Here is a 27338-nt window from a genome sequence, read left to right on the forward strand (position 1 = left end):
TATCAGAATCACAGAAGATTCGCCAATTTCGTCGATCAAAAGATAAAGCTCGCAAAATCAAAATTCCAGAATAATTTAGCCTCTTCGAAAAATCGAGTCTCTCAACTCCAAGGTTGGTATTCCGTCCATCAGAAAATCCAGTGGGCAGCTATGCGAGAGTACAGAGGAGACTGCAGTTATCCTTTTGCATCGGCGTTCTCTAGTGAGCCCCACGAAAATGTTCCTTCTCCTCTCACACCACGTGGTGTTGAAGATATAAGCGACATCATCATCAGTGAAGAAATAATTGAGAGATACCTAAACACTATCAAGCTCAATACCTCCCCTGGTAGGGATTGCATCACATCGAATCTTCTACACCGTTGCTCCAAAGCTTTTGTTGCTCCTTTTCACATCCTGTTTCCGAAATCTCTGTCGACAGCCTCCCTCCCATCTGATTGGTTGTCTTCCACTGTTACTCCGATATTCAAACGTGGGGACAAGCTGTCGGCCCACAACTACCGGCCAATTAGTTTGGTTTTATCTGTAGCGAAGGTTTTGGAAAGAATAATATGCAACCAGGTAGTTGAATGAATATTCACTCACCATTCAGGAGATGAATGGTATATTTCCGAGAGAGCAGCATGGTTTCATCCCCGGACGTTTAACGATCACACACCTGCTGTCTTGTTTATCCGACTGGACCAAAGCATGGGACCGTGGGGATCCCGTTGACGTGGTTTTCCTAGATTTTGCCAGAGCTTTCGACCGAACGCCCCATAAAAGATTTCTCAAGAAACTTGAACACCTAGGAATCAGAGGTTCCTTATTGTTATTATTCGCCTTCCTCGCGAATAGAAGTTTTCGTGTCAGAGTAGGTGATTCCTACTCGTCCTCCAATACTCCAGTCATTTCTGGCGAACCACAGGGCTCTGTGCTGGGGCCGATCTTCTCCGTCTCCTTAAATCCAAAAGTGTCCCTTTCGCTGATGACGCCAAAGTCTATAATAACTCCATATCCGACTCGGACACCCTGCAGGACGCTTTAGACACTATTTGTAAGTGGTGCTCCGATTGGATGTTGCCGCTTAATGTAGAGAACTGCACTTTGATGCATATTGGTAAAAATAATCCAAACAGATTTATACCATCAACGTCCAGCCTTTACGTACTGTAACATGCCAGAAGGATCTGGGGATTACAGTCTCGAATGACCTAACTTGAACGAATCATATCGGTGGCATCATCTCCAGATGAAGACATTTTGCTTTTCTTCTCTTTAAGTGCTTCAAAGGTTGCGATGCCAAAAACTTCAGTCTCCTCTACCGATACTATGTCCGACCAATCATAGAATATGCCGGCCCTGCATGGTGGCCTTCCATCCAGCAGATTGGAGCTACTACAAGGATGGATCACCAGACTTCCTTATGGTGCGGTGCGTCCATCTTATGATGAACGACTATGATTGTTCAACATACCAACATACGAGAACAGAGGAGATTGCGAGGGGACCTGATATTCACTTTTAGAGCCGTTCATGGTCATTTCGGCGATCAGACGAAGGATATCTTCACTTTGAATCAGAATCATCTTCGTGGCCATTAGTTCAAGCTTGCTAGAGAGACATTTCGAACATCTGAGAGACAGTGGCTTTTTCCCAATAGAATATTTCATCGTTGGAATCGACTACTCGACAGCGTGGTCGTCGCTGCTAGTACGAATGCATTCAAGAATGCCTATGATCGCCTGTAGTTGGTTATTCACTTCACTCATGCCTATATGCTTTTTTTGTTTAGATTGAGTATTATAGATTGACACCTCTACTCTTATTGATATTATAATAATAAAAAATAATAATAATAACAGTAGGTTATAGAAAAATAATAGAAAAAGTCAAACTTTCTTGCTTTTCATAATATGTCAAATGCATTAAAAAAGTAAATAATCTTAATATTTCAATGATTTTTATCAGTGCAAACAAATTTTGTCGATCATTAAAAATTTTTGTTTCATAATTCGACTAAAATTTGCCTTATGGCTGACATGATACCTACTGTTCGAACCATAGCATGATTTAAATGCTTTGAACACCATTTTTGTCGCCTCCAAAAGGAGGCACTGCTAAATTATTTCTTCAATTAATTTTTTCATTATTATTTCCAGAGTGGGAGGCGAGCCACAGTGGCTCGCCGGATATGGAAGTGGAAGTCCGGGAGAGTACGTCGGTGGACAACAGAAGACCTGACTCGATCCAGCTCAGAGTCAACAATACACCAATTTATACATACGAAGGTCAGTTTGTAGGTATCTGTAGAAATAATATCAAATTTTAAATTCAAATATTCTGATTCAATGACAATTTGAAATTTATGAAGAATTGAAACATTGATATTGAATCAACGATATAGATATTATTATATTATGAACTCAATTACAAAATACAGAAATACATATAACAAATCAGAAAATTTACTTCCTCTCTTTTTTTCAAGAGTTAGGTAGAAAAGATTCGGCTAGAATTACACTGATATTTTGAATTGTCATTCTAATGAAAGATTCTTTATCTTTATTAACAGAAAAGGAATGAAAATAATGATTGAGGCGTTATAGGAATCGTTTAGTATGGAAAAGAGAGGCGAAACCGACTCGCTAAGCTTTTATGTAGGTATAATGAAAAATCTTGTGGACAAGGACAGCTACTTCCAGGTCACCCAAAAGTATTTTCCACCGATGCATTCGGTTGCATTTACGCAGTCCTGTCAAGTAACGAGCAGTGTTTCTATTTACTTTTGATCTTAGTCAATAATTTCACCATATGCCTGCTATTGTTGGTGTTTTCTGTTCCCATTTATTTATTTATTTATCTATTTATTTAACATAAACAGGAATCCTAACAGGAAAACCTAATAACAAGAATTCACCAAAATACAAGAAAACAAATACCTACAATAATGATCATGAACATATATTATATTACAAGAATAATAATAAGTGAGAAAAAGTTTAAAAATATCTGCTCTTTCTAATAATTTCTGTGTATAAACACACAGTCTTTTCCTAAAAACAGCTTGTGAAGAGTTGAATATGTCAATGAAAGAGATATGCCAGTTATAAAATTGTGTAATTCTCAGAATGGTGGAGTTGTAATACAATGATGTGCGAGCTCTCGGGATATAAAAAAGATCTCTACATGCCTGCCAACGTTTGCAATTGCTTGAAAATGACACTCATTGAACACACAAAGGAGTCTGACAATATTTTGCGCCATATGCATCAAACCCAGATATGCAAATTAACGACGGAATTGACGAGGAAGCTCTGAAATGAATTGAAGAAATCTGCTTGACGTTAACTAACGATTGATTGAGTCAACTAGGCATTACTGTCAATTCACGACGTATTCAATCCAGAAATTATATGCGAAACACAATTTAATTATTCCAATTGAAAGAACTTACACTAACAAATATTCAGCTTTTTAATCAACAACAAAATTATGCTTATGAGAGTCTGTTGAAGAGGAAACTGTAGGAATTTTTTTTGGATGCTTTTAGAAAGTAGTGGTTATTTTGCAATAATTATTTCCATTATCAACCATTATCAAAAATCCCTTTTTTTCTATAACACCATAGTGTGCATCTTTTGATAGCTGGGTGGATATTTATTTAGAAGCGGCCTCTTCCCATTTATAATTCTATATTAATCAACGGAAAATCATTCCTTCAATCACAAGAATAAGAGAGTGGAAGGAAGGAACCAGTAAATTATTTCCTGCGCTCAGAATATAAAGCGTTTTCAACTCAGCTTCTCTGAGTGTCGTCATTTAGATACTCTAGTGAAGTGGCGTCCAGGGTAAAACAACTTAATTTGTATCAGGGAGTATCTCACTTGATATTCAGAACGCTACGCGTCAACGAGAAAACGATGGTATGTGATAAGTTTCGGAATTTATTCGCGGGACAGGACATGATGAATAATAAATACTAATCTCAACGAATATTTAGCGACCGACAGCTTTCCGCTCATAAATATGTGAAAAGGGGAATCAGCGAAGAGGTTTTTTATAACACATCTATTCACATTCACCGCATTTTATCCAACAAAGGTGAGGGATTCATAAAATAAGTGGACCTTCTACCTTCTACACATATTGAATTCCATATGATTATGAGCATACACATATGAAATGTATAAAGAGAGCTTATCTCTTTCCACACAGTCTGGGGAAGCAAAACAGTTAATCTGCAAAAAAAGGGGATAGCAGTATACGTGATTCCAGGAACTTTTGCGTGCTTGAATGAACTGTTTCAGAACTGCTTAGGTACAAGGAAAAATATTTTCCAAATAATTCCAAGCTTTGTTCAAAATTTGATCGTTACTTAGGTTTTTTCCATTTATTTCATTTCCATTTCTTATTCTTTCAATTATAAATTTTGTTTCATCTTTCTTTTATTCCTTTCTTCCTCTGTAACTTTTTTTTTATTCTTCATGATAAGCTCGAGTTTTGATCCAATAGGATACGTTATTATTTTAAATATTATCCTTGAGTATTAATAATGATAATTGAATACTCAAAGATATTATCCAGGTGTGAAATAGCTACAAAACACTTGTAGAACAAGATGGAGTTCGACTTAAATTGTAAAATCCCAAACATTCGACATCAAGTTTTGAAGACAACAAACTAAAAACAATGGATTTTTCCCCAACTTTGACATAAAAAAGGGGTTTTTGCCATGTAAGGGACTTACTCCAGCTTTTCTTTACAGGGGAAAGAACAAGCCTACCCTGGTGGCTCTGATTCAAAGGCAAGGTTCTATATCATAAAGGGTGTTCGCGATATCTATTGAAGGGCAAAATCTGAGTTCTCAAGTTCATTCAGTATTTCGAAATAGGGGAACACAATGATCACTAAAGCACAATCATAACATCCATCGATTGAAAGGAATTATATTGATATCAGTCAAATACAAGAACAGTTGAACACAACATAATATGTGCAAAGTGCAGAGAGGAGTGAGAAGGGGTTATTCTACAGAGTGAAATGAAAGGAAACAAATGGAATCAAATCTCGATCGCGCCCTTGATGTTCCTGACTCGTTCGCCAGCCAGAACCAAGACTTTTAGTTATCGGAAAATGGGAAAGGATTATCGGTTTGAAGATAGGAATAAATCACAATGGCAGGATTGGGTTCTCCGTACTTTCTCACCTTTCCAGGGGTTTGCGCACCGCCAGGCAGGTTACTTCCGGTATGGTGAGAACTTAGACAGGACAGGGTTGGTTGTTAGTTTAATGTGAGGAGGCGGAGGCTCACCTCCAAACCCATAGCCCAGTCTCTTCCGAAGTTTAATAAAGTTATTCGAGATTGTTATAAGCCTTTTCCACCAGGTGAAATATTATTAATAGGCGATAATTGAAATGACAATCCCGTTCGAAATGCCATTTGCATTTCATGGGCAAGAAACAAGAATAAAATCCAAACTCTGAGGCAACATTCGGTCGTTAACTCAACAAGAATCAAGAATGAATATCCCGGGCTAGGGAAAATCCTATTTTATACCGCACCTGGGAGGAGAGGAAAAGGAATGTCTCCCATGTGCTGAAAATGATCAAATTCGGGAATCTACGATTCCAAGACAAAAAATTGACTTCATTGTCTTGAGACAAGGTAATAATTGTGACTACAATGGGCATGTAATATCTTCTGTAAAGTGGTTTTGACAACATCCGAATGTAAGGCGGACTTGTGGTTTTAACGCCTCCTGGATAAACAATCATGTTGCGTGTGATGATTCCATACCAGCCAAATATCCACTACTGTACTTACGTTTCTTTGGATCCCCTGGCTATTTCTCTAGAGGACAAATACGCCTCAGGCAAGTCCCCTACCAAAATTCGTTGTTGAAAAGTTTCTCGATTTCTTACTCTACTGATTTACTGATTACTGATTGCTGAGTGTGTAGGACGGATAAACCAAACCTGCCCCTGTGACCAAGCGGTCTATTGTAGCACATAAGCAAGCTCGTAGAGCTAGATCTTTCCCTCCAGTCCCATCCTGCCAAAAAGGAGATGATGTCGGAGGGGGAGTGATTCTTGAGTTCCTCTAGGATCATCTTCGGAGAACCAAATACTCCATGTCTGACCCTGTCCGCCGCCGGGCAGTCACAGAGGATATGCTCCATCGTTTCGTCCTCCTCTAAGCAGAGTCTGCTGAGCTTTTTAAGATAGGCTCTGGGTCTACAATGTCCTGTGAAAGCCGCCATTATAGATCTCAGATTTGTTCTAGAAAATCCTAGCCAACGACTGGTGTATGGGCTGGGAGGCACTGAAATAGCCCTATGCGAGTGACGCAGTCTAGGACGGTTGCGCCAGTACTCCAGGACCTTTTACCTTATCCAGCTGTTGTTCCGGTCCCTGATTAAGGAATTGGAAATTCCTATACTAGGTTCCGGGCCAATAAGCGCTGATGTTGCGCCTTCTCTGGCTAGAGCATCCGATACATCGTTGCCTCTGAAGCCAAAGTGTCCAGGTATCCAAATCAGTTGCAGTCTGTTTAAACTTCCCAATTTGGAGAGTTTAGATCTGCATTCAAATAAGTACCTGTGCCGAGTTGCATTTGTCTGCTGCGAGAGATTTAATGGCAGCTTGCCTATCCGTTAGGATTTTCATTGATCTACCCGCTCAACCAATGTTAAGCAAATGGCTGGCGCATAGATCAATGGCGAAGATTTCTGCCTGAAATGCTGTCGCCGACTTTCACAGACTGGCACTGAGTTCAGTCAACCGTTTACGACTGTAGACTCCGGCTCCAGATCCCATCACATTACATCAGTAATGTAGATAGAATTCCTTGTGACGGAGCCATTCGTTTCTGCTTGGAATCAGAGAGCTGAAGGTTCCATCCGTGCTGGTTCTTGTGATTATCTGATCAGTTCTCATGCCCATCACCTCGTCTGTCTCCAGTTGGACTGAAAGACGATTGGGCACGATAATGAGTTTGTCAGGCTCATTTACGGTAAGGTGGTGGAGCCTGTGGGTTGCTAGTCTTGCCTCTCCCTGGACAAAAATGTGAAGGGGAGGGAAGTCTAATAGCATCTCCATGGAGGCAGTTGGAGTAGAGCGGAATGCCCCCGAAATCATGAGGCATGTTGTTCTCTGGAGTTTTGAAAGTTTGTTTTGTGTTAGAACGCGTTATGTGCAGGACCATCAGGCGATACAGCCGTAGGTGATCAATGGTCTTCTTACTCTAGGTCTGATAAGCAAATCAAAACAGCTCTTCATATCATATTGTACGCTGATCCCATGCGAATTGTAGTCAGCATTGCGTTGGCTCATTTTGAAGAAAATCCAGTCGATATCTTGCCTTGGCCTTCTTAATTTCCTGATTTTCCACCAATGGAACACGTCTGGGACATTACGGAAAGATGATAACTCCATTCATCATTCATCCCATTTGCTACATAGGCACTTCGACTTGAGGTACAAGTCGATAAGATACCTAAAAAGGAAATCTACCAGCTTATTAGGAGTATGTCCTGTCGTGTTTCTGCTAAATGCATCGTGGAGGTCCAACACCTCATTAATTTTTCTTTTTTCCTACGTTCTTGAATTTCTCATATTTTTCATTGATTATTATTTGCCTGGGACACTACTTTTACTATAAAAAATTGTTTTAATAATGTTCGACAGGAATTCATTTCTGATGATGAATTGATTCAGCAGACTCCTCATCATCAAAATCCTAGTCCGAGAGGGATTGCATGCATATATGAAAAGTTCGAAAGATATCTTCCTACGGATAAAACAATTCCATAATCCATATCTCAGATGGAAAATTCCTTTTCGGCTCAATTCTATCGTTCGAGTTCATTTTGTACAATACCATCGTCCAGTTTCAAAGGAAAGGGGATTTTATTTTCTCGCGTTCTTATGAAAAACATTTCGGATACTAGTTGAAACGAGCTGCCCGAGGGAAATATTCAGGATTGTGCTATATTTCCGTAACTATCTCATATTCTTACCGAGCCAGCCAGCATTCTCGTCAATCGCGATTTATTACGTATCTTTTCCGACGAGAAAATCCTTATTGAACGGGTTTCACGCGGAGCGTGGAAAAACGTTTTCTCGCTACGATGCGATGAAAATTTGAAAGCTCTTCGTTGGAAAGCTGCGATAAGTGAAAGTTCCAGTTGACATATATATTTCACCATCGCAGCGTCACTTCATCCGATTCGAATTTTGGGTTCAGAACTATAAATATTCGATAACTGTTATTTTCTTGTCAGTTTGGTTTTACCCTTGTCAAAGGTTTTACCCATACCATTAGGCAAGTATTATATATTTCATGAGTTTTCATCAAGTACCAGGTAGTCCAAAAGAAAGTCTGAACAATTGGATATAATCAAGATAGAATCCTTGTTTATAAAGCCCGTTTACAACAGCCGAGAATTCTCTGGAGAATTCTCTACAAAATTCTCGCAAGAAAACGGCAAAGATTATTTAGTACGCAACTGAACAGAGAATTCTACGTTAGTGTGAAGTTATCCACACTTTCGCAGCCACGGTTTATGACGTGTAGACTGTCGAAGTTGGGATACGGACAAATCTAGGTGCGCTGTTGCCAGATCTCCAAATATTTCGTATCCACGCTTATTGCCCGTTACTCATAGTTCTTCGTTATGATTGCAATATCGTGGACGATTGATAATGGTGTAGCCATTACTAAGAGTCAAACAAAAATTTAGTAATGAGTAGTATTGATGTTGATATAGTATTTCATCAATATTTCCATACAGAAATACTAGAAAAATTGATGATATATATTTCCGTTGTGGGACACAACAGAATTCGATTTGGAAAACCGTTGCTGGAAATCTGTTCAAGACACAATACATATCACAATAATTTTCACCGCCATTGGTGACATTCGGGGAATTGAATCGTGCGAAATCATTACATTTTAGACCGTATTTCGCGAGATGTTGCGCGATAAGTAGTGGATTGAAAGTATATAAGAATGTGTACCACCCTAAGTGGGTAAGGAAAAACAAGTTATCCTACTTTTTTACATTTCAGGCTGTATCGAGGAGGGGGTCCCGTGTTCGTTCATGATTTTTCCGTTGAAATATTGAGGAACACGATACATTCGAGAAAATCATATTTCATAATTTGTACCACCGTAGGGGAGACGGGGGACACCAAATTATGGAATTTTTTTACATTTCAGGCTGTATCGAGGAGGGGGTTCCGTGTCGTTCATGATTTTTTCGTTGAAATATTGGAAAACACGAGTGCTTTCGAAAAAACAATATTTCATAATTTGTACCACCGTAGGGGAGTCGGGGGACACCAAATTATGGAATTTTTTTACATTTCAGGCTGTATCGAGAAGGGGGTTCCGTGTTCGTTCATGATTTTTTCGTTGAAATATTGGGAAACACGAGTGCTTTCGAAAAAACCATATTTCGTAATTTGTACCACCGTAGGGGAGACGGGGGACACCAAATTATGGAATTTTTTTACATTTCAGGCTGTATCGAGAAGGGGGTTCCGTGTTCGTTCATGATTTTTTCGTTGAAATATTGGGAAACACGATTGCTTTCGAAAAAACCATATTTCGTAATTTGTACCACCGTAGGGGAGACGGGGGACACCAAATTATGGAATTTTTTTACATTTCAGGCTGTATCGATGAAGGGGTTCCGTGTTCGTTCATGATTTTTTCGTTGAAATATTGGGAAACACGAGTGCTTTCGAAAAAACAATATTTCATAATTTGTACCACCGTGGGGGAGACGGGGGACATCAAATTATGGAATTTTTTTACATTTCAGGCTGTATCGAGGAGGGGGTTCCGTGTTCGTTCATGATTTTTTCGTTGAAATATTGGAAAACACGAGTGCTTTCGAAAAAACAATATTTCATCATTTGTACCACCGTAGGGGGGTCGGGAGACACTAAATTATGGAATTTTTTTACATTTCAGGCTGTATCGAGGAGGGGGATCCGTGTTCGTTCATGATTTTTTCGTTGAAATATTGGGAAACACGAGTGCTTTCGAAAAAAAAAATTTCATAATTTGTACCACCGTAGGGGGGTCGGGGGACACCAAAGAATAGAAATTTTTGACATTTCAGGCTGTATTGAGAAGGGGGTTCCGTGTTCGTTCATGATTTTTTCGTTGAAATATTGGGAAACACGAGTGCAATCGAAAAAATTATATTTCATAATTTGTACCACCGTAGGGGAGTCGGGGGACACCAAATTATGGAATTTTTTTAAATTTCAGGCTGTATCGAGAAGGGGGTTCCGTGTTCGTTCATGATTTTTTCGTTGAAATATTGGGAAACACGAGTGCTTTCGAAAAAACCATATTTCGTAATTCGTACCACCGTAGGGGAAACGGGGGACACCAAATTATGGAATTTTTTTACATTTCAGGCTGTATCGAGAAGGGGGTTCCGTGTTCGTTCATGATTTTTTCGTTGAAATATTGGGAAACACGAGTGCTTTCGAAAAAACCATATTTCGTAATTCGTACCACCGTAGGGGAAACGGGGGACACCAAATTATGGAATTTTTTTACATTTCAGGCTGTATCGAGGAAGGGGTTCCGTGTTCGTTCATGATTTTTTCGTTGAAATATTGGGAAACACGAGTGCTTTCGAAAAAACAATATTTCATAATTTGTACCACCGTAGGGGAGACGGGGGACATCAAATTATGGAATTTTTTTACATTTCAGGCTGTATCGAGGAGGGGGTTCCGTGTTCGTTCATGATTTTTTAGTTGAAATATTGGAAAACACGAGTGCTTTCGAAAAAACAATATTTCATAATTTGTACCACCGTAGGGGGGTCGGGGGACACCAAAGAATAAAATTTTTGACATTTCAGGCTGTATTGAGAAGGGGGTTCCGTGTTCGTTCATGATTTTTCCGTTGAAATATTGGGAAACACGAGTGCAATCGAAAAAACAATATTTCATAATTTGTACCACAGTAGGGGGGTCGAAGGACACCAAATTATCGAAATTTTTTACATTTCAGGCTGTATCGAGGAGGGGGTTCCGTGTTCGTTCATGATTTTTTCGTTGAAATATTGGGAAACACGAGTGCTTTCGAAAAAAAAAATTTCATAATTTGTACCACCGTAGGGGGGTCGAAGGACACCAAATTATCGAAATTTTTTACATTTCAGGCTGTATCGAGGAGGGGCTTCCGTGTTCGTTCATAATATTTTTTCGTTGAAATATTGGAAAACACGAGTGCTTTCGAAAAAACAATATTTCATAATTTGTACCACCGAAGGGGAGACGGGGGACACCAAATTATGGAATTTTTTTTACATTTCAGGCTGTATCGAGGAGGGGGTTCCGTGTTCGTTCATGATTTTTTCGTTGAAATATTAGGAAACACGAGTGCAATCGAAAAAACAATAGTTCATAATTTGTACCACCGTAGGGGGGTCGAAGGACACCAAATTATGGAATTTTTTTACATTTCATGCTGTATCGAGGAGGGGGTTCCGTGTTCGTTCATGATTTTTTCGTTGAAATATTGGGAAACACGAGTGCTTTCGAAAAAACAATATTTCATTATTTTTACCACCGTAGGGATGACGGGGGACATCAAATTATGGAATTTTTTTACATTTCAGGCTGTATCGAGGAAGGGGTTCCGTGTTCGTTCATGATTTTTTCGTTGAAATATTGGGAGTGCTTTAGAAAAAACAATATTTCATAATATTCATAATTATGAACGAACACGGAACCCCCTTCTCAATACAGCCTGAAATGTCAAAAATTTCTATTCTTTGGTGTCTCCTGACCCCCCTACGGTGGTACAAATTATGGAATATTTTTTTTTCGGAAGCACTCGTGTTTCCCAATATTTCAACGAAAAAATCATGAACGAACACGGAACCCCCTCCTCGATACAGCCTGAAATGTAAAAAAATTCCATAATTTGGTGTCCTCCGACACCCCTACGGTGGTACAAATTATGAACTATTGTTTTTTCGATTGCACTCGTGTTTCCCAATATCTCAACGAAAAAATCATGAACGAACACGGAACCCCCTCCTCGATACAGCCTGAAATGTAAAAAATTTCGATAATTTGGTGTCCTTCGACCCCCCTACGGTGGTACAAATTATGAAATATTGTTTTTTCGAAAGCACTCGTGTTTTTCAATATTTCAACGAAAAAATCATGAACGAACACGGAACCCCCTCCTCGATACAGCCTGAAATGTAAAAAAATTCCATAATTTGATGTCCCCCGTCTCCCCCACGGTGGTACAAATTATGAAATATTGTTTTTTCGATTGCACTCGTGTTTCCCAATATTTCAACGGAAAAATCATGAACGAACACGGAACCCCCTTCTCAATACAGCCTGAAATGTCAAAAATTTCTATTCTTTGGTGTCCCCCGACCCCCCTACGGTGGTACAAATTATGAATTTTTTTTTTCGAAAGCACTCGTGTTTCCCAATATTTCAACGAAAAAATCATGAACGAACACGGAACCCCCTCCTCGATACAGCCTGAAATGTAAAAAATGTCGATAATTTGGTGTCCTTCGACCCCCCTACGGTGGTACAAATTATGAAATATTGTTTTTTCGATTGCACTCGTGTTTCCCAATATTTCAACGGAAAAATCATGAACGAACACGGAACCCCCTTCTCAATACAGCCTGAAATGTCAAAAATTTTATTCTTTGGTGTCCCCCGACCCCCCTACGGTGGTACAAATTATGAAATATTGTTTTTTCGAAAGCACTCGTGTTTTCCAATATTTCAACTAAAAAATCATGAACGAACACGGAACCCCCTCCTCGATACAGCCTGAAATGTAAAAAAATTCCATAATTTGATGTCCCCCGTCTCCCCCACGGTGGTACAAATTATGAAATATTGTTTTTTCGAAAGCACTCGTGTTTCCCAATATTTCAACGAAAAAATCATGAACGAACACGGAACCCCTTCCTCGATACAGCCTGAAATGTAAAAAAATTCCATAATTTGGTGTCCCCCGTTTCCCCTACGGTGGTACGAATTACGAAATATGGTTTTTTCGAAAGCACTCGTGTTTCCCAATATTTCAACGAAAAAATCATGAACGAACACGGAACCCCCTTCTCGATACAGCCTGAAATGTAAAAAAATTCCATAATTTGGTGTCCCCCGTTTCCCCTACGGTGGTACGAATTACGAAATATGGTTTTTTCGAAAGCACTCGTGTTTCCCAATATTTCAACGAAAAAATCATGAACGAACACGGAACCCCCTTCTCGATACAGCCTGAAATTTAAAAAAATTCCATAATTTGGTGTCCCCCGACTCCCCTACGGTGGTACAAATTATGAAATATTATTTTTTCGATTGCACTCGTGTTTCCCAATATTTCAACGAAAAAATCATGAACGAACACGGAACCCCCTTCTCAATACAGCCTGAAATGTCAAAAATTTCTATTCTTTTGTGTCCCCCGACTCCCCTACGGTGGTACAAATTATGAAATATTGTTTTTTCGATTGCACTCGTGTTTCCCAATATTTCAACGGAAAAATCATGAACGAACACGGAACCCCCTTCTCAATACAGCCTGAAATGTCAAAAATTTCTATTCTTTGGTGTCCCCCGACCCCCCTACGGTGGTACAAATTATGAAATTTTTTTTTTCGAAAGCACTCGTGTTTCCCAATATTTCAACGAAAAAATCATGAACGAACACGGATCCCCCTCCTCGATACAGCCTGAAATGTAAAAAAATTCCATAATTTGGTGTCTCCCGACCCCCCTACGGTGGTACAAATGATGAAATATTGTTTTTTCGAAAGCACTCGTGTTTTCCAATATTTCAACGAAAAAATCATGAACGAACACGGAACCCCCTCCTCGATACAGCCTGAAATGTAAAAAAATTCCATAATTTGGTGTCCCCCGTCTCCCCTACGGTGGTACAAATTATGAAATATTGTTTTTTCGAAAGCACTCGTGTTTTCCAATATTTCAACGAAAAAATATTATGAACGAACACGGAAGCCCCTCCTCGATACAGCCTGAAATGTAAAAAATTTCGATAATTTGGTGTCCTTCGACCCCCCTACGGTGGTACAAATTATGAAATATTGTTTTTTCGAAAGCACTCGTGTTTCCCAATATTTCAACGAAAAAATCATGAACGAACACGGAACCCCCTCCTCGATACAGCCTGAAATGTAAAAAAATTCCATAATTTGATGTCCCCCGTCTCCCCTACGGTGGTACAAATTATGAAATATTGTTTTTTCGAAAGCACTCGTGTTTTCCAATATTTCAACGAAAAAATTATGAACGAACACGGAACCCCCTTCTCGATACAGCCTGAAATGTAAAAAAATTCCATAATTTGGTGTCCCTCGTCTCCCCTACGGTGGTACAAATTATGAAATATTGTTTTTTCGATTGCACTCGTGTTTCCCAATATTTCAACGAAAAAATCATGAACGAACACGGAACCCCCTTCTCGATACAGCCTGAAATTTAAAAAAATTCCATAATTTGGTGTCCCCCGACTCCCCTACGGTGGTACAAATTATGAAATATTATTTTTTCGATTGCACTCGTGTTTCCCAATATTTCAACGAAAAAATCATGAACGAACACGGAACCCCCTTCTCGATACAGCCTGAAATGTAAAAAAATTCCATAATTTGGTGTCCCCCGTCTCCCCTACGGTGGTACAAATTATGAAATATTGTTTTTTCGAAAGCACTCGTGTTTCCCAATATTTCAACGAAAAAATCATGAACGAACACGGAACCCCCTCCTCGATACAGCCTGAAATGTAAAAAATTTCTATTCTTTGGTGTCCCCCGACCCCCCTACGGTGGTACAAATTATGAAATTTTTTTTTTTCGAAAGCACTCGTGTTTCCCAATATTTCAACGAAAAAATCATGAACGAACACGGATCCCCCTCCTCGATACAGCCTGAAATGTAAAAAAATTCCATAATTTGATGTCCCCCGTCTCCCCCACGGTGGTACAAATTATGAAATATTGTTTTTTCGAAAGCACTCGTGTTTCCCAATATTTCAACGAAAAAATCATGAACGAACACGGAACCCCTTCCTCGATACAGCCTGAAATGTAAAAAAATTCCATAATTTGGTGTCCCCCGTTTCCCCTACGGTGGTACGAATTACGAAATATGGTTTTTTCGAAAGCACTCGTGTTTCCCAATATTTCAACGAAAAAATCATGAACGAACACGGAACCCCCTTCTCGATACAGCCTGAAATGTAAAAAAATTCCATAATTTGGTGTCCCCCGTTTCCCCTACGGTGGTACGAATTACGAAATATGGTTTTTTCGAAAGCACTCGTGTTTCCCAATATTTCAACGAAAAAATCATGAACGAACACGGAACCCCCTTCTCGATACAGCCTGAAATTTAAACAAATTCCATAATTTGGTGTCCCCCGACTCCCCTACGGTGGTACAAATTATGAAATATTATTTTTTCGATTGCACTCGTGTTTCCCAATATTTCAACGAAAAAATCATGAACGAACACGGAACCCCCTTCTCAATACAGCCTGAAATGTCAAAAATTTCTATTCTTTGGTGTCCCCCGACTCCCCTACGGTGGTACAAATTATGAAATATTGTTTTTTCGATTGCACTCGTGTTTCCCAATATTTCAACGGAAAAATCATGAACGAACACGGAACCCCCTTCTCAATACAGCCTGAAATGTCAAAAATTTCTATTCTTTGGTGTCCCCCGACCCCCCTACGGTGGTACAAATTATGAAATTTTTTTTTTCGAAAGCACTCGTGTTTCCCAATATTTCAACGAAAAAATCATGAACGAACACGGATCCCCCTCCTCGATACAGCCTGAAATGTAAAAAAATTCCATAATTTGGTGTCTCCCGACCCCCCTACGGTGGTACAAATTATGAAATATTGTTTTTTCGAAAGCACTCGTGTTTTTCAATATTTCAACGAAAAAATCATGAACGAACACGGAACCCCCTCCTCGATACAGCCTGAAATGTAAAAAAATTCCATAATTTGATGTCCCCCGTCTCCCCCACGGTGGTACAAATTATGAAATATTGTTTTTTCGAAAGCACTCGTGTTTCCCAATATTTCAACGAAAAAATCATGAACGAACACGGAACCCCTTCCTCGATACAGCCTGAAATGTAAAAAAATTCCATAATTTGGTGTCCCCCGTCTCCCCTACGGTGGTACAAATTACGAAATATGGTTTTTTCGAAAGCACTCGTGTTTCCCAATATTTCAACGAAAAAATCATGAACGAACACGGAACCCCCTTCTCGATACAGCCTGAAATGTAAAAAAATTCCATAATTTGGTGTCCCCCGACTCCCCTACGGTGGTACAAATTATGAAATATTGTTTTTTCGAAAGCACTCGTGTTTTCCAATATTTCAACGAAAAAATCATGAACGACACGGAACCCCCTCCTCGATACAGCCTGAAATGTAAAAAAATTCCATAATTTGGTGTCCCCCGTCTCCCCTACGGTGGTACAAATTATGAAATATGATTTTCTCGAATGTATCGTGTTCCTCAATATTTCAACGGAAAAATCATGAACGAACACGGGACCCCCTCCTCGATACAGCCTGAAATGTAAAAAAGTAGGATAACTTGTTTTTCCTTACCCACTTAGGGTGGTACACATTCTTATATACTTTCAATCCACTACTTATCGCGCAACATCTCGCGAAATACGGTCTAAAATGTAATGATTTCGCACGATTCAATTCCCCGAATGTCACCAATGGCGGTGAAAATTATTGTGATATGTATTGTGTCTTGAACAGATTTCCAGCAACGGTTTTCCAAATCGAATTCTGTTGTGTCCCACAACGGAAATATATATCATCAATTTTTCTAGTATTTCTGTATGGAAATATTGATGAAATACTATATCAACATCAATACTACTCATTACTAAATTTTTGTTTGACTCTTAGTAATGGCTACACCATTATCAATCGTCCACGATATTGCAATCATAACGAAGAACTATGAGTAACGGGCAATAAGCGTGGATACGAAATATTTGGAGATCTGGCAACAGCGCACCTAGATTTGTCCGTATCCCAACTTCGACAGTCTACACGTCATAAACCGTGGCTGCGAAAGTGTGGATAACTTCACACTAACGAATTCTACCGAAAGTGCGTATGTAACGGTACATAATTCACGGCGCATGAAATCTCGAGTGAATTTTCTAGAGAATTCGCGGCTGTTGCAAACGGGCTTCAGGGGATATATGTATAAACAAGAATAGAACGCGCACAGCCTCAGCTACATAACATATAACATTACTTATTACTCTAGCCATTAGGTAGTCTACAGTTCTGATGAACTACAGTTCATCCTACTTCAAACTCTGTATTTAACTAAATTTTGACTTCGAAGTCGGTATAAAATATTTACTTTGGAATCGATACAGGCACAGGCTGCTCTTCGACGACAAAGATTATTTCTCCATATACAGAGGGATTGATGAGAGGGATGGTTTCGTAATACAATCTGTTTCTTTTTCAATGAATACTGTACTTCATTGATTTTGTGTTCGCATATTCATAACAAATGTGATTTTTATTTATGCAGAAAGTGTTTCGATATTATTCAAGTGTCCTTCCATGAAGGAAGTAATGAAATCATCAAAACCTCAGGAAAATCTTATACGGGCTGTTCTATGGCGGCTTCGGTCATTACTCGATTATGCCAATTGACATCAGCGTTTCTGGAGATTAGTCGTCCAGGAAATTATTGTTTCAATAAATCAATTGTGTCATTTGCAAAGTGAGGTGTTGAAACCAAATGTACTCTTCATCAATATTCTGGTCACAAAAATTCGATTATCACCGAACAGATCTGCTTGATGGTCTCTTGAAATTTGTCAATAATTCGACCAACAGTGCTTTCAGATGGACGATAATATAAACCATAAAATTCACGTAATTTTCACAAAATACTTTTCACAGAACGCTGATTTTCATGAAATAATTAAACAATTTGAACGCGTTGTTGTATCGTGTACGAAGCCATTTTTATAAATGTCGTACATCATAATTTTTAAATGTCAAAATACCCAGACAAATTCCTAAAAAAAACTGCGCAATTTGAAATACCCTTTATGTAATTGATTCAAATTTGGACTGTGTCTAGTCAATAAATGATACACTGAAAATTTTCTTTGTGAATAACCATGTTTTATATACAGGGTCTACGAAAACCTAGATCCATCATCAAAACAGAAATTCATCAAAATCTTAATTTTTTCAAATGGGAACCATTTTTTTACTGTTCATTATTTAAACATGTTTTGTTCGCTTTCAATTGTTCTTAATAATAAACAGAAAAAAATATGGGTTGCCATTTAAAAAAATGAAGATGAATTTCTGTTTTGATAATGGATCTACATTTTCGTGGACCCCATATATATAATATGGTTATTCACAAAGAAAATTTTAATTGTACCTTTTATTGACTAGACAACGTCCAAATTGGAATCAATTACATAGAATAGGGACGGAGCTAGAATCCTTTATGTAAGTACCTCACACTGTCAAAATATTAATAATAAGTATAATTTCTTTTTAGTTATGTTATCAAACTTATATTGAAATTCAACAAGGAAATAAAAAATGTGAAAATATATAGGGTGTTCCATTTGAAATAATGAAATTGATAGCTTTGCAGAAGAAACGAAATCCTTTGTATAGTTCTAAATAATTTAAGGGGATGCTCTACTTAAAAAGAGAAAAGTTTTATTTCAAACTCTTTTTTGTAAAGTTAATAGAATTAGAGTAATCGACCGCTGCCTCATGGCGCGGACACCCTGTATGATCTTCTGTTTTCTCCAATGAAGAGGTAATTGCAAACAAGTTTTATATGGTTCTTACTCTGTGGTTATGACTTCATCATGAGAAGAACGCAGAGAATATATACGAGAACATTCTGTATACATAAAATCCTTACATTGGCGTAGCTAGTTTTTTCTTTGAGCGACCTGGGTAGCTCAATATTGTTTTATAATTACTTGCTCGAAAATTTAGTCGATTTCAGTTTCTGGGGCGTGCCTAACCTTGCCGTTATCTGTCATCTACTATGAATTCCTCAAAAAGATGTACCTAATGACAATTCTGATCAATAGGATAAATTAGTGTTGTTCATTAGAAAAGAACGTCTTCATTTTGTGAAACCTAATCCTCTCATGAATATCTTGAATATATCTGGAAATGACACAAGTCATCATAGAGCAGCCAATATGAGGTTCTTACAATTGTAAACATCAAGGAACACCGAGTGTACATAAAATTCCTTGTCCATTGAGATAGCCTCACGAGCATCTTGTACATATGGGAAACAAGTGTTTTCATCCAAATATACCCAAAACAATGATCTGGAACACCCTGGGAAAGGTATCAATGTTATGACCTCTTATAAAAGAAAACTCAAATGAATACCAAAAAACACCCTGTGTACATAATCATCAATCCATCATAAATGTGGGAACACGTAATATTATATGAATATGAATGTTTTTGTAGAAAAGCAAACTGTATTTCAGCAACTCCACCACTTCGTTACAGAACACCCTTTAGAAGGTAGGAACTAAATAAAATTTCAAGTTTGAGTCGGAATTGATTTAAATTCCGAGTTTCGATCTTTTTGGGAGTTTTTCGAAGGTCAAATGTCGACACGCGTATCTGCCAGAAAAATCATCGTAGATCTTGATGTTATACATATTTTGGAAGAGCATCTCCTCTAGTTATAAATATCAGAAGTCCATCAACCTTTGTTCAACAGTTCGGCCTTGACGAACTTTTAAGTGACCCCATCAATTTGGGAATTTTTTGCAGGTCAACATTCACCCCTCTTATCTTTCAGAAAAATCATCCTAGATCTAAGTGTGATACATATTCTGGAACAACAACTCATCTAGTAATAAATTTCGAAATTTCTACGTGCTCGGTGAAACCGTTTGGTCTTGAGGGTTTTTTTTTGCTGACTCCATCTTTTTGGGAATTTTTAGAACTTTTGACACCCGTATCTCCCAGAAAAATCATGGTAGATCTAAATGTGATACATATTCTAAAAGAGAAACCTCTTCTAGTAGTGAATATTAAAAAAATATTTCTCTTTGTTGGAAATTAGGTTGGTTTAGGATAAATTCTTCTTCAATGAAACGCACTTTGTGAAACAATCTGTATATTGATTCAATCGATTTAACGGAGGTCGATCTATACTCTCAATGAATATCAAACCAACTAACTAAACGGAGAGAAATATCTCATTCCTAAAAGATGCTTATATACAGTATATAGGCTCCAATAGCAAAGTACATAATATGGTTATCACAGTCGAAAACTGCTGGGGTATGTTATTCAACACTTTTACCGCCAGCACTAATATTGTTGACTAATAAACCAATCGCATTTGACATATTTATATTTGTCGAGTATTCTGAATGAGTAAGGGATTTGGTTTTGCTTTACTCTGATGAATTTATCTCAACACGCCGCCTCAAAATCAAATCTCTTATCTTTTATAACACAATGCTCAATTTCCTATACATATCATTACATATCAAAATTGCATGCAAAAATAAAATATTCCTGAGTATAGAAAGATCCTCCATTTGTTATCTGGGGCAATATAAGTATGGTCCAATATTCATTGCAAGGATGTGGGAAACCCAGAAAAACCACACCAGACCATTGCTATTAGAAATTGTATATGTACATACATTTTATAAAACTTTTAGTATTAAATAGTAATACCTAGTAAATAAACATTTAAAACTTAAATTTCCTAAACCTGCTATGAATTAACAGACATTAGTCTGGTAATAGTTTGGTTGAAATAACAGAGAGCTGATAACCTCTGCGATTTTATTTGAGTTTTATAACATATATTCAATATGTTCTGATCTCGTATGGATTGCAGTACGTACTATTCCCAAAACTAATACAAGTTAGTATAACCATTATTTCTATCTTCATAATAATCATGATAGATTTCATAATAATCAAATTGAACCTTCCTTTTTTTTTTTTTTTAAAGTCTTAACGTACGTTTTATGACGGCCTTTTATATAGCCATGTATATAACCCTTTCCGTGGATGAGGCAGCGATTAAAGTTTGCATTTTTTTTTTTTTTTGTTATAAATTGTACTTATTATTTTCCAAAAATTTGAATTCAAATAATTCGAACATATTTTATAATCTTGAATTAATTGATAACTCCGTAAGAATATCCAAAGTTCTTTTGTTCTTCTTTTATTAAAAAAAATCTACTTAAAATATATAGATCCATTTTAATTATACTATGAGATTTTTTTTTACACAGTGCTTCATGATCTTCTTTTGAGAACACTTATATAATGTAATAATTTTTTTTTTCTTATCAGGAATTATTCCATTTTGTTTTCTATCAACTTTGATTCCTAAAAAAATTGATTGCTTTTGTCATAGAAAATCCATCAATTAGAACTTATCAATGTTTCATCATTCGTTATATAACTACTGCAATATATCATCCGGACAAAGTACCCCATGATTATATATTTTGCGATATTTATTGTCTATCTATAAGATATGCATCGATCAGTATGAATTTCGAAAATCATTCTAGATTCTTTTCGAATTTTTGTTTGTTTTAACTCCTACGTATAGGGCTTTACTCAATTGACGAAATTGACAATCGTTTCCTCACGGAACCTTCTTAAGAATTTCTTGCTCTAAGAAAACTATTTAACTAATCAGCTATTTGAAGGGAAAGTTTAGACATCTATATATTTTATGATGTATCAATGAATTAAATCGATTGCAAGTGTTACTATGTATCTGAAGCTTGAAATTCGGACGACTGATTCAAAAATTTCAGCATTATCTAATCAACTGTCGCTGCTTGAAGCCCCGGGAAACAAATCGCGTTCATATTTCAATGGATTTCCAAAAATGCATCAATAAATTCTTATTATGCATTTGCAATCAACAATATTTTCATTCTCCGGTGTCTTCGATAAAGACCATGATTTATTCATCAACAATAATAATAACTTTATTGCTTTATACCAATGATATCTATTCAACATTTCATTTATTGCCTAGAAATATTTAGGAATGCTATATTATATTAAGCACATATAACTTTCAATTTCAATATCGATACTCTGGACATTCTTTCACTTTGTCCTTATTTTGGGTAAATTCAACCCAATTCACTCTTGTGAGATTCATATTAACCTCCACCTTAAATTGCCAATTTATTACAATCACTTTGTTCTCATATACTAGCTGTACCAATTTCATTTCATAAATTTTCACGTTCTTTCGCTTTCGACAAAGTGTTGATATCAGATTTACTTACTGGTTTTGGTTCACCAGTTTCTTTCTCCATTATTATCGATTCATTCACCTGATTTACCATTATCAGATTCACCTACTGGTCTTGATACAAAATCAGATTCACCAGTTTCATTATCAGTTACCTTTGAGTTACCTGATTTATGGATATCAGATTTACCTACTGGTTTTGATACGAAATCAAACTCACCAGTTTCATTCTCAATTATCTTTGAGTTACCTGATTTATCGTTATCAGATTTGCCTACTGGTTTTGATACGAAATCAAACTCACCAGTTTCATTCTCAATTACTTTCGAGTTACCTGATTTATCGTTATCAGATTTACCTACTGGTTTTGATACGAAATCAAACTCACCAGTTTCATTCTCAATTACTTTCGAGTTACCTGATTTATCGTTATCAGATTTACCTACTGGTTTTGATACGAAATCAAACTCACCAGTTTCATTCTCGATTACCTTCGAGTTACCTGATTTATCGTTATCAGGTTTACCTACTGGTTTTGATACAAAATCAAACACACCAGTTTCTCACATCACCGAATATCTGATTTTCAATCACTATCAGATTTCTACATGAAGCTATTCTATTAACTCAATAAAGTTCGTACCTGCGTCTTATTGCATCAAATATATGACTTTTCATGACTGCTGTATATTTTATTTTAAACCACCTACTAGTTTCAATTCAATAGAGTTCATACCAGTTTGTTATTGCATTAAATTTCGGATTTTAGTTCACTATCAGATCTCATTCTGCAGAAAGGTAGATAACTGATTTTTTTTTTTTAGCTTTTGACTAGCAATTCTTCAAAGTTTAATAAAATTCAAATTCAACAGAATATTAGAGAGAATCGTCAATGTGAATATGATATTGTAATTTATAATCATCACATCTCTATTTTATATTTGGATATGAAATGAGTCACTCCAACTTAATTATTTTTCAGGGTATTGAAATGATTATAATTATTTCGAATCATAATTTAAAATAAGCAAGACTCTGAAGACTCAATTGAATCCCTTTTTTTGTAAGAATAGCTTCTATCAAGATATGCAGTTGTTCAAAATGCTTTATGAATTTTTTTTTTCATCGAGAATCAGATTCTTCGAAACAGCCAAGTAATGAAATATAAATCAAATTACTCAACAATCAGACTTCAACAACCAATTTAGAAAACAGACATATTCAGGTATTTTGCTATTCCAGCAATCTGTAATATTTTCACCATTAAACATATTGGCTTTCGAACTTCTACAGTAGCCTATCATAGTGTGAATAATATGAAGATTAAGTTATGAAATATATTTAGATTCTTATTCAGATAATTGAAGACACAATTGAAATAATAATTTTTTTTTTTATGAAGCCATTAGAACATTTCAAAATAAATTGAATACTCAATTCATTTTCAAGAATTATTTCCGATAATGATCATGAACTCCTATTTTTATGCCCTTGATCAGGACTTCTACTTTTTACTTTCACCAATCAAAGAAAATAAATTCAACTTATGTCAGCTTCTCATGAAATGATTTTTTGCTTAGGCAAATGCGAAGCTGGTTCCTATATTGAATGATACTCAATCTCAATTTCACTAATTTTCGAAATCTAATGTATTGGCAACGATGTATGCATTCAAAACATTTAATTCAAATATAGAAGAAATGTCCCGATTTCGGAAAACTATCAATTACTACTTATGAAATTATAAATCGTCCATGCTCTTCATTTCGAGAATACAAGAATTGAATTTTTTACTTTTTTTTTTTTTTTTTTTTTTAATCAGTCACATTATATAAATATAACTGACCTCGAAAAGAAAAATTAAATATTTCTTAAATATTATTTTTACTGTGTTTTGGTTCTTAAAACAAATTCCATATTCTATTTTATATCCAGATAGTTCATAAACTACTCTTGAGATATATACAAACGGATTTTTTTTTTTTTTGATGAAATGTCTTCTAAGTTGGTTGAGTCTGATTTATATTTCGCTTGAGTACCTACCTAATTCAATTTCAAAATTCAAATCCTTTTCAATTGAATTTTGATTAGGGAATTTCAAATCAAAATTCGATTATAATGCCCTTCAATGATAACTATCATTGAGAAAATTCCTTTTTACGGAATTTTATAACAGTCACAGACAAATTGATTTTGTCCAGATTCAACGAGCTTTCGTTTTACTTATCTGAAAAACCCTACAGGCTGTTGATCAATATAAAAGAGAAGACCATTCTCTAGCTCCTCAATTCCCCTTGTGATGGATTGTTGCATCTTGATCCAACTCTGCTACTGACTGAAAAACACTTTGTGGTCTTTCGTAGGACTCATCGCTGATCATCAGCTAACTACGCACATATTGCTTTTCAACCGAGTTCACTTCACTTCACTCACTACCAAATTTTTCATTCTCAATAGTAGAAGGAAACTTCTTATTATTTCACTGATTAACTTTTTAAACGAAAAGTATATTCGCAATTAACAGCGGCGAATTTATTTTTAACAGAGCAAGCTGGGCCCATAACCTGTTGGAAATTAGGTTGGTTTAGGATAAATTCTTCTTCAATGAAACGCACTTTGTGAAACAATCTGTATATTGATTCAATCGATTTAACGGAGGTCGATCTATACTCTCAATGAATATCAAACCAACTAACTAAACGGAGAGAAATATCTCATTCCTAAAAGATGCTTATATACAGTATATAGGCTCCAATAGCAAAGTACATAATATGGTTATCACAGTCGAAAACTGCTGGGGTATGTTATTCAACACTTTTACCGCCAGCACTAATATTGTTGACTAATAAACCAATCGCATTTGACATATTTATATTTGTCGAGTATTCTGAATGAGTAAGGGATTTGGTTTTGCTTTACTCTGATGAATTTATCTCAACACTCTTCTTTTCAAAGGAGAGGGTCATGCCCCCATGGCCCCCCACTGAAAGAGCCCTTGGTATCAAGTAACTCTGACACGTAAATTCTATATAGAAATAAATTGTTTATCTAAAGTCGTAGAGGAAGACGAACTCTGGATCGTGTCAAAGTTCAATGTTAATTCTACCTTACAACTTCATAAATTGTAATCCCTTGCTGATTCAACCGAGGTTCACAATTCACAACAGGCGTAACACGATGTTGACTCAGATTGCACAGTTCTGCTTTCAATTTCCCTTCTGTCTTTCGTGCTAATCTTATCCGGACAAAAGATAATCCTGCGGTATGAGGTCGTTACAGAAACTCTGGGATTTAATTCAAGGAAAAGTACGTGATTCGGAATGGAGAAAAGTTTTACGAAGTATATTTTTTTATAATTGAATAATCTACAGAGTTTTCTTATAGATCTTCAATATTTTAGTATGGGGTTGCTATTAGAAGTTTTTGTTTTACAGATATTCCGGGAAATCATCAATTTGAAGAAATCTTGACCCAGAATTTTTTTGGCAAAAATTATTTTATATTAATGTGTTACAGTTATGCTGACTTGTGGCGTTCGTATACAATGTGAGTTTTTGACTCGTACAAATATTTTAACAGTAGATTTTTGAGGTAGAAGGCAACACCTTTTTTCAATACCATTTTTTCGGATTCGGCCCTGATAAACAGATAAAGCCATTTTCATTATGAGCTCTTCCACCCCTGGAACAACAAATTTTTCTTCAGAATAACTAGCTAAATCTCTGACACTACACATCTGTGGATCCTACAAACGGAGTTGTACCTATTCAAAGTACCAAATTTTTCAAATTTCTCAGATACTAACGGTGCATTATACGAGAAAATATAAAGAATACTTTTATTTTAAAAAACCTTCAAAAATTTATTAGATAGCGCCCAACTTAGTTTCAAGAGTTGGGTTTTTTGACTTTTTTATGGTTTTTCAACATTCTGTAAAATGGTGAAGGAAAAAATATTTCTTTTGACTTCAAAAATATACTGTTGAAATACTTGTATGAGTCAAAGACTCACCCTGTAAAATAGTGAGATAGGAATTCTTTAAAAGAATTTCGAAATTCTATTTATTTGAGAGTATGCAGTAGTGAGATGAGGCAAAGAATAAATTCATTCCATTCATTAGGAAATCACTAACTTTTTGTCATGTTAGAATGTTAGATTCGAAACATCATAAACGAAAATGGGAATTTTTTCACTAATATTGTACAAAAGACGCATTCATCAACCTCATAATTTTGTCGGAATTATCAGAGGTTTGAAATTTAATATAATCGATGGTGTTTCTTCGACTTCATGGAAGTGATAAAGTAAACGACTGTTCTTTCTAGGAATATTTTCATTAGCTTGATATGATGGACAACCTGAATTCATTTTGCATGTTTTCTTTCTATTAATCTATTTATTTTCAGGAAAATACATCACGAAATGACTGCATAAACTCTTGTCGTTAGTCGAATTTAGTTTTTCTTCGATTACCAGAAATTTGTATAGCTAATAAACAGCTATTCATCGATTTGATCGGAGAAAAGTTTTAACTCTAGGCCCCCAATAATGGGTTCGATTTTGTGACAAAAAATAAATCCATATTTTTCGGTATTGTTCGATAAAATATGTAATATGAAATAATAACTTTGTGGAATACAAAAGTTTATGTAGGTAGTAGTCCAATGGAATTTGATGAAGTCCCTCATTATCATTACAGTTTTGGTCATTCCAATTCAAAAATGCTCAATACTTACGTCAAGATCATCGTTTTCACATACACCCAAACTCTCTTGGACTGTATTTTCTTTTTATGACTAGTTCTCCTTTCATGTTTTCACCCTTGAAGACAAACTCTTCATTAAGTAATACCATTTCGAATTATTATTTCGGATTTTTTTAACCCCAATATCTTCATTTTGCATATCGATGGGCTCATCTGATAATTAATTCAATACAGAAGGAATTATTCTATGTGAAATGTAATGAAAATTTT

General features: G+C 36.4%; 1 protein-coding gene across 6 annotated transcripts in view; it reads left to right on the forward strand.

Annotated features, from left to right (window-relative positions):
• LOC123313243 overlaps positions 1-27338 on the forward strand; it is a 144054-nt gene that overhangs the window by 73275 nt on the left and 43441 nt on the right. For all 6 annotated transcript variants that reach the window (XM_044898028.1, XM_044898026.1, XM_044898024.1 and 3 more), the window contains exon 3: positions 2142-2270. In XM_044898028.1, coding sequence (XP_044753963.1) covers positions 2174-2270 — 97 coding nt within the window. In that variant the 5' untranslated portion in view covers positions 2142-2173. The remainder of the gene's footprint in view (positions 1-2141; positions 2271-27338) is intronic.

This window comes from Coccinella septempunctata, chromosome 5 (assembly GCF_907165205.1).
Source record: "Coccinella septempunctata chromosome 5, icCocSept1.1, whole genome shotgun sequence".
NCBI classification, from domain to species: Eukaryota; Metazoa; Arthropoda; class Insecta; order Coleoptera; family Coccinellidae; genus Coccinella; species Coccinella septempunctata.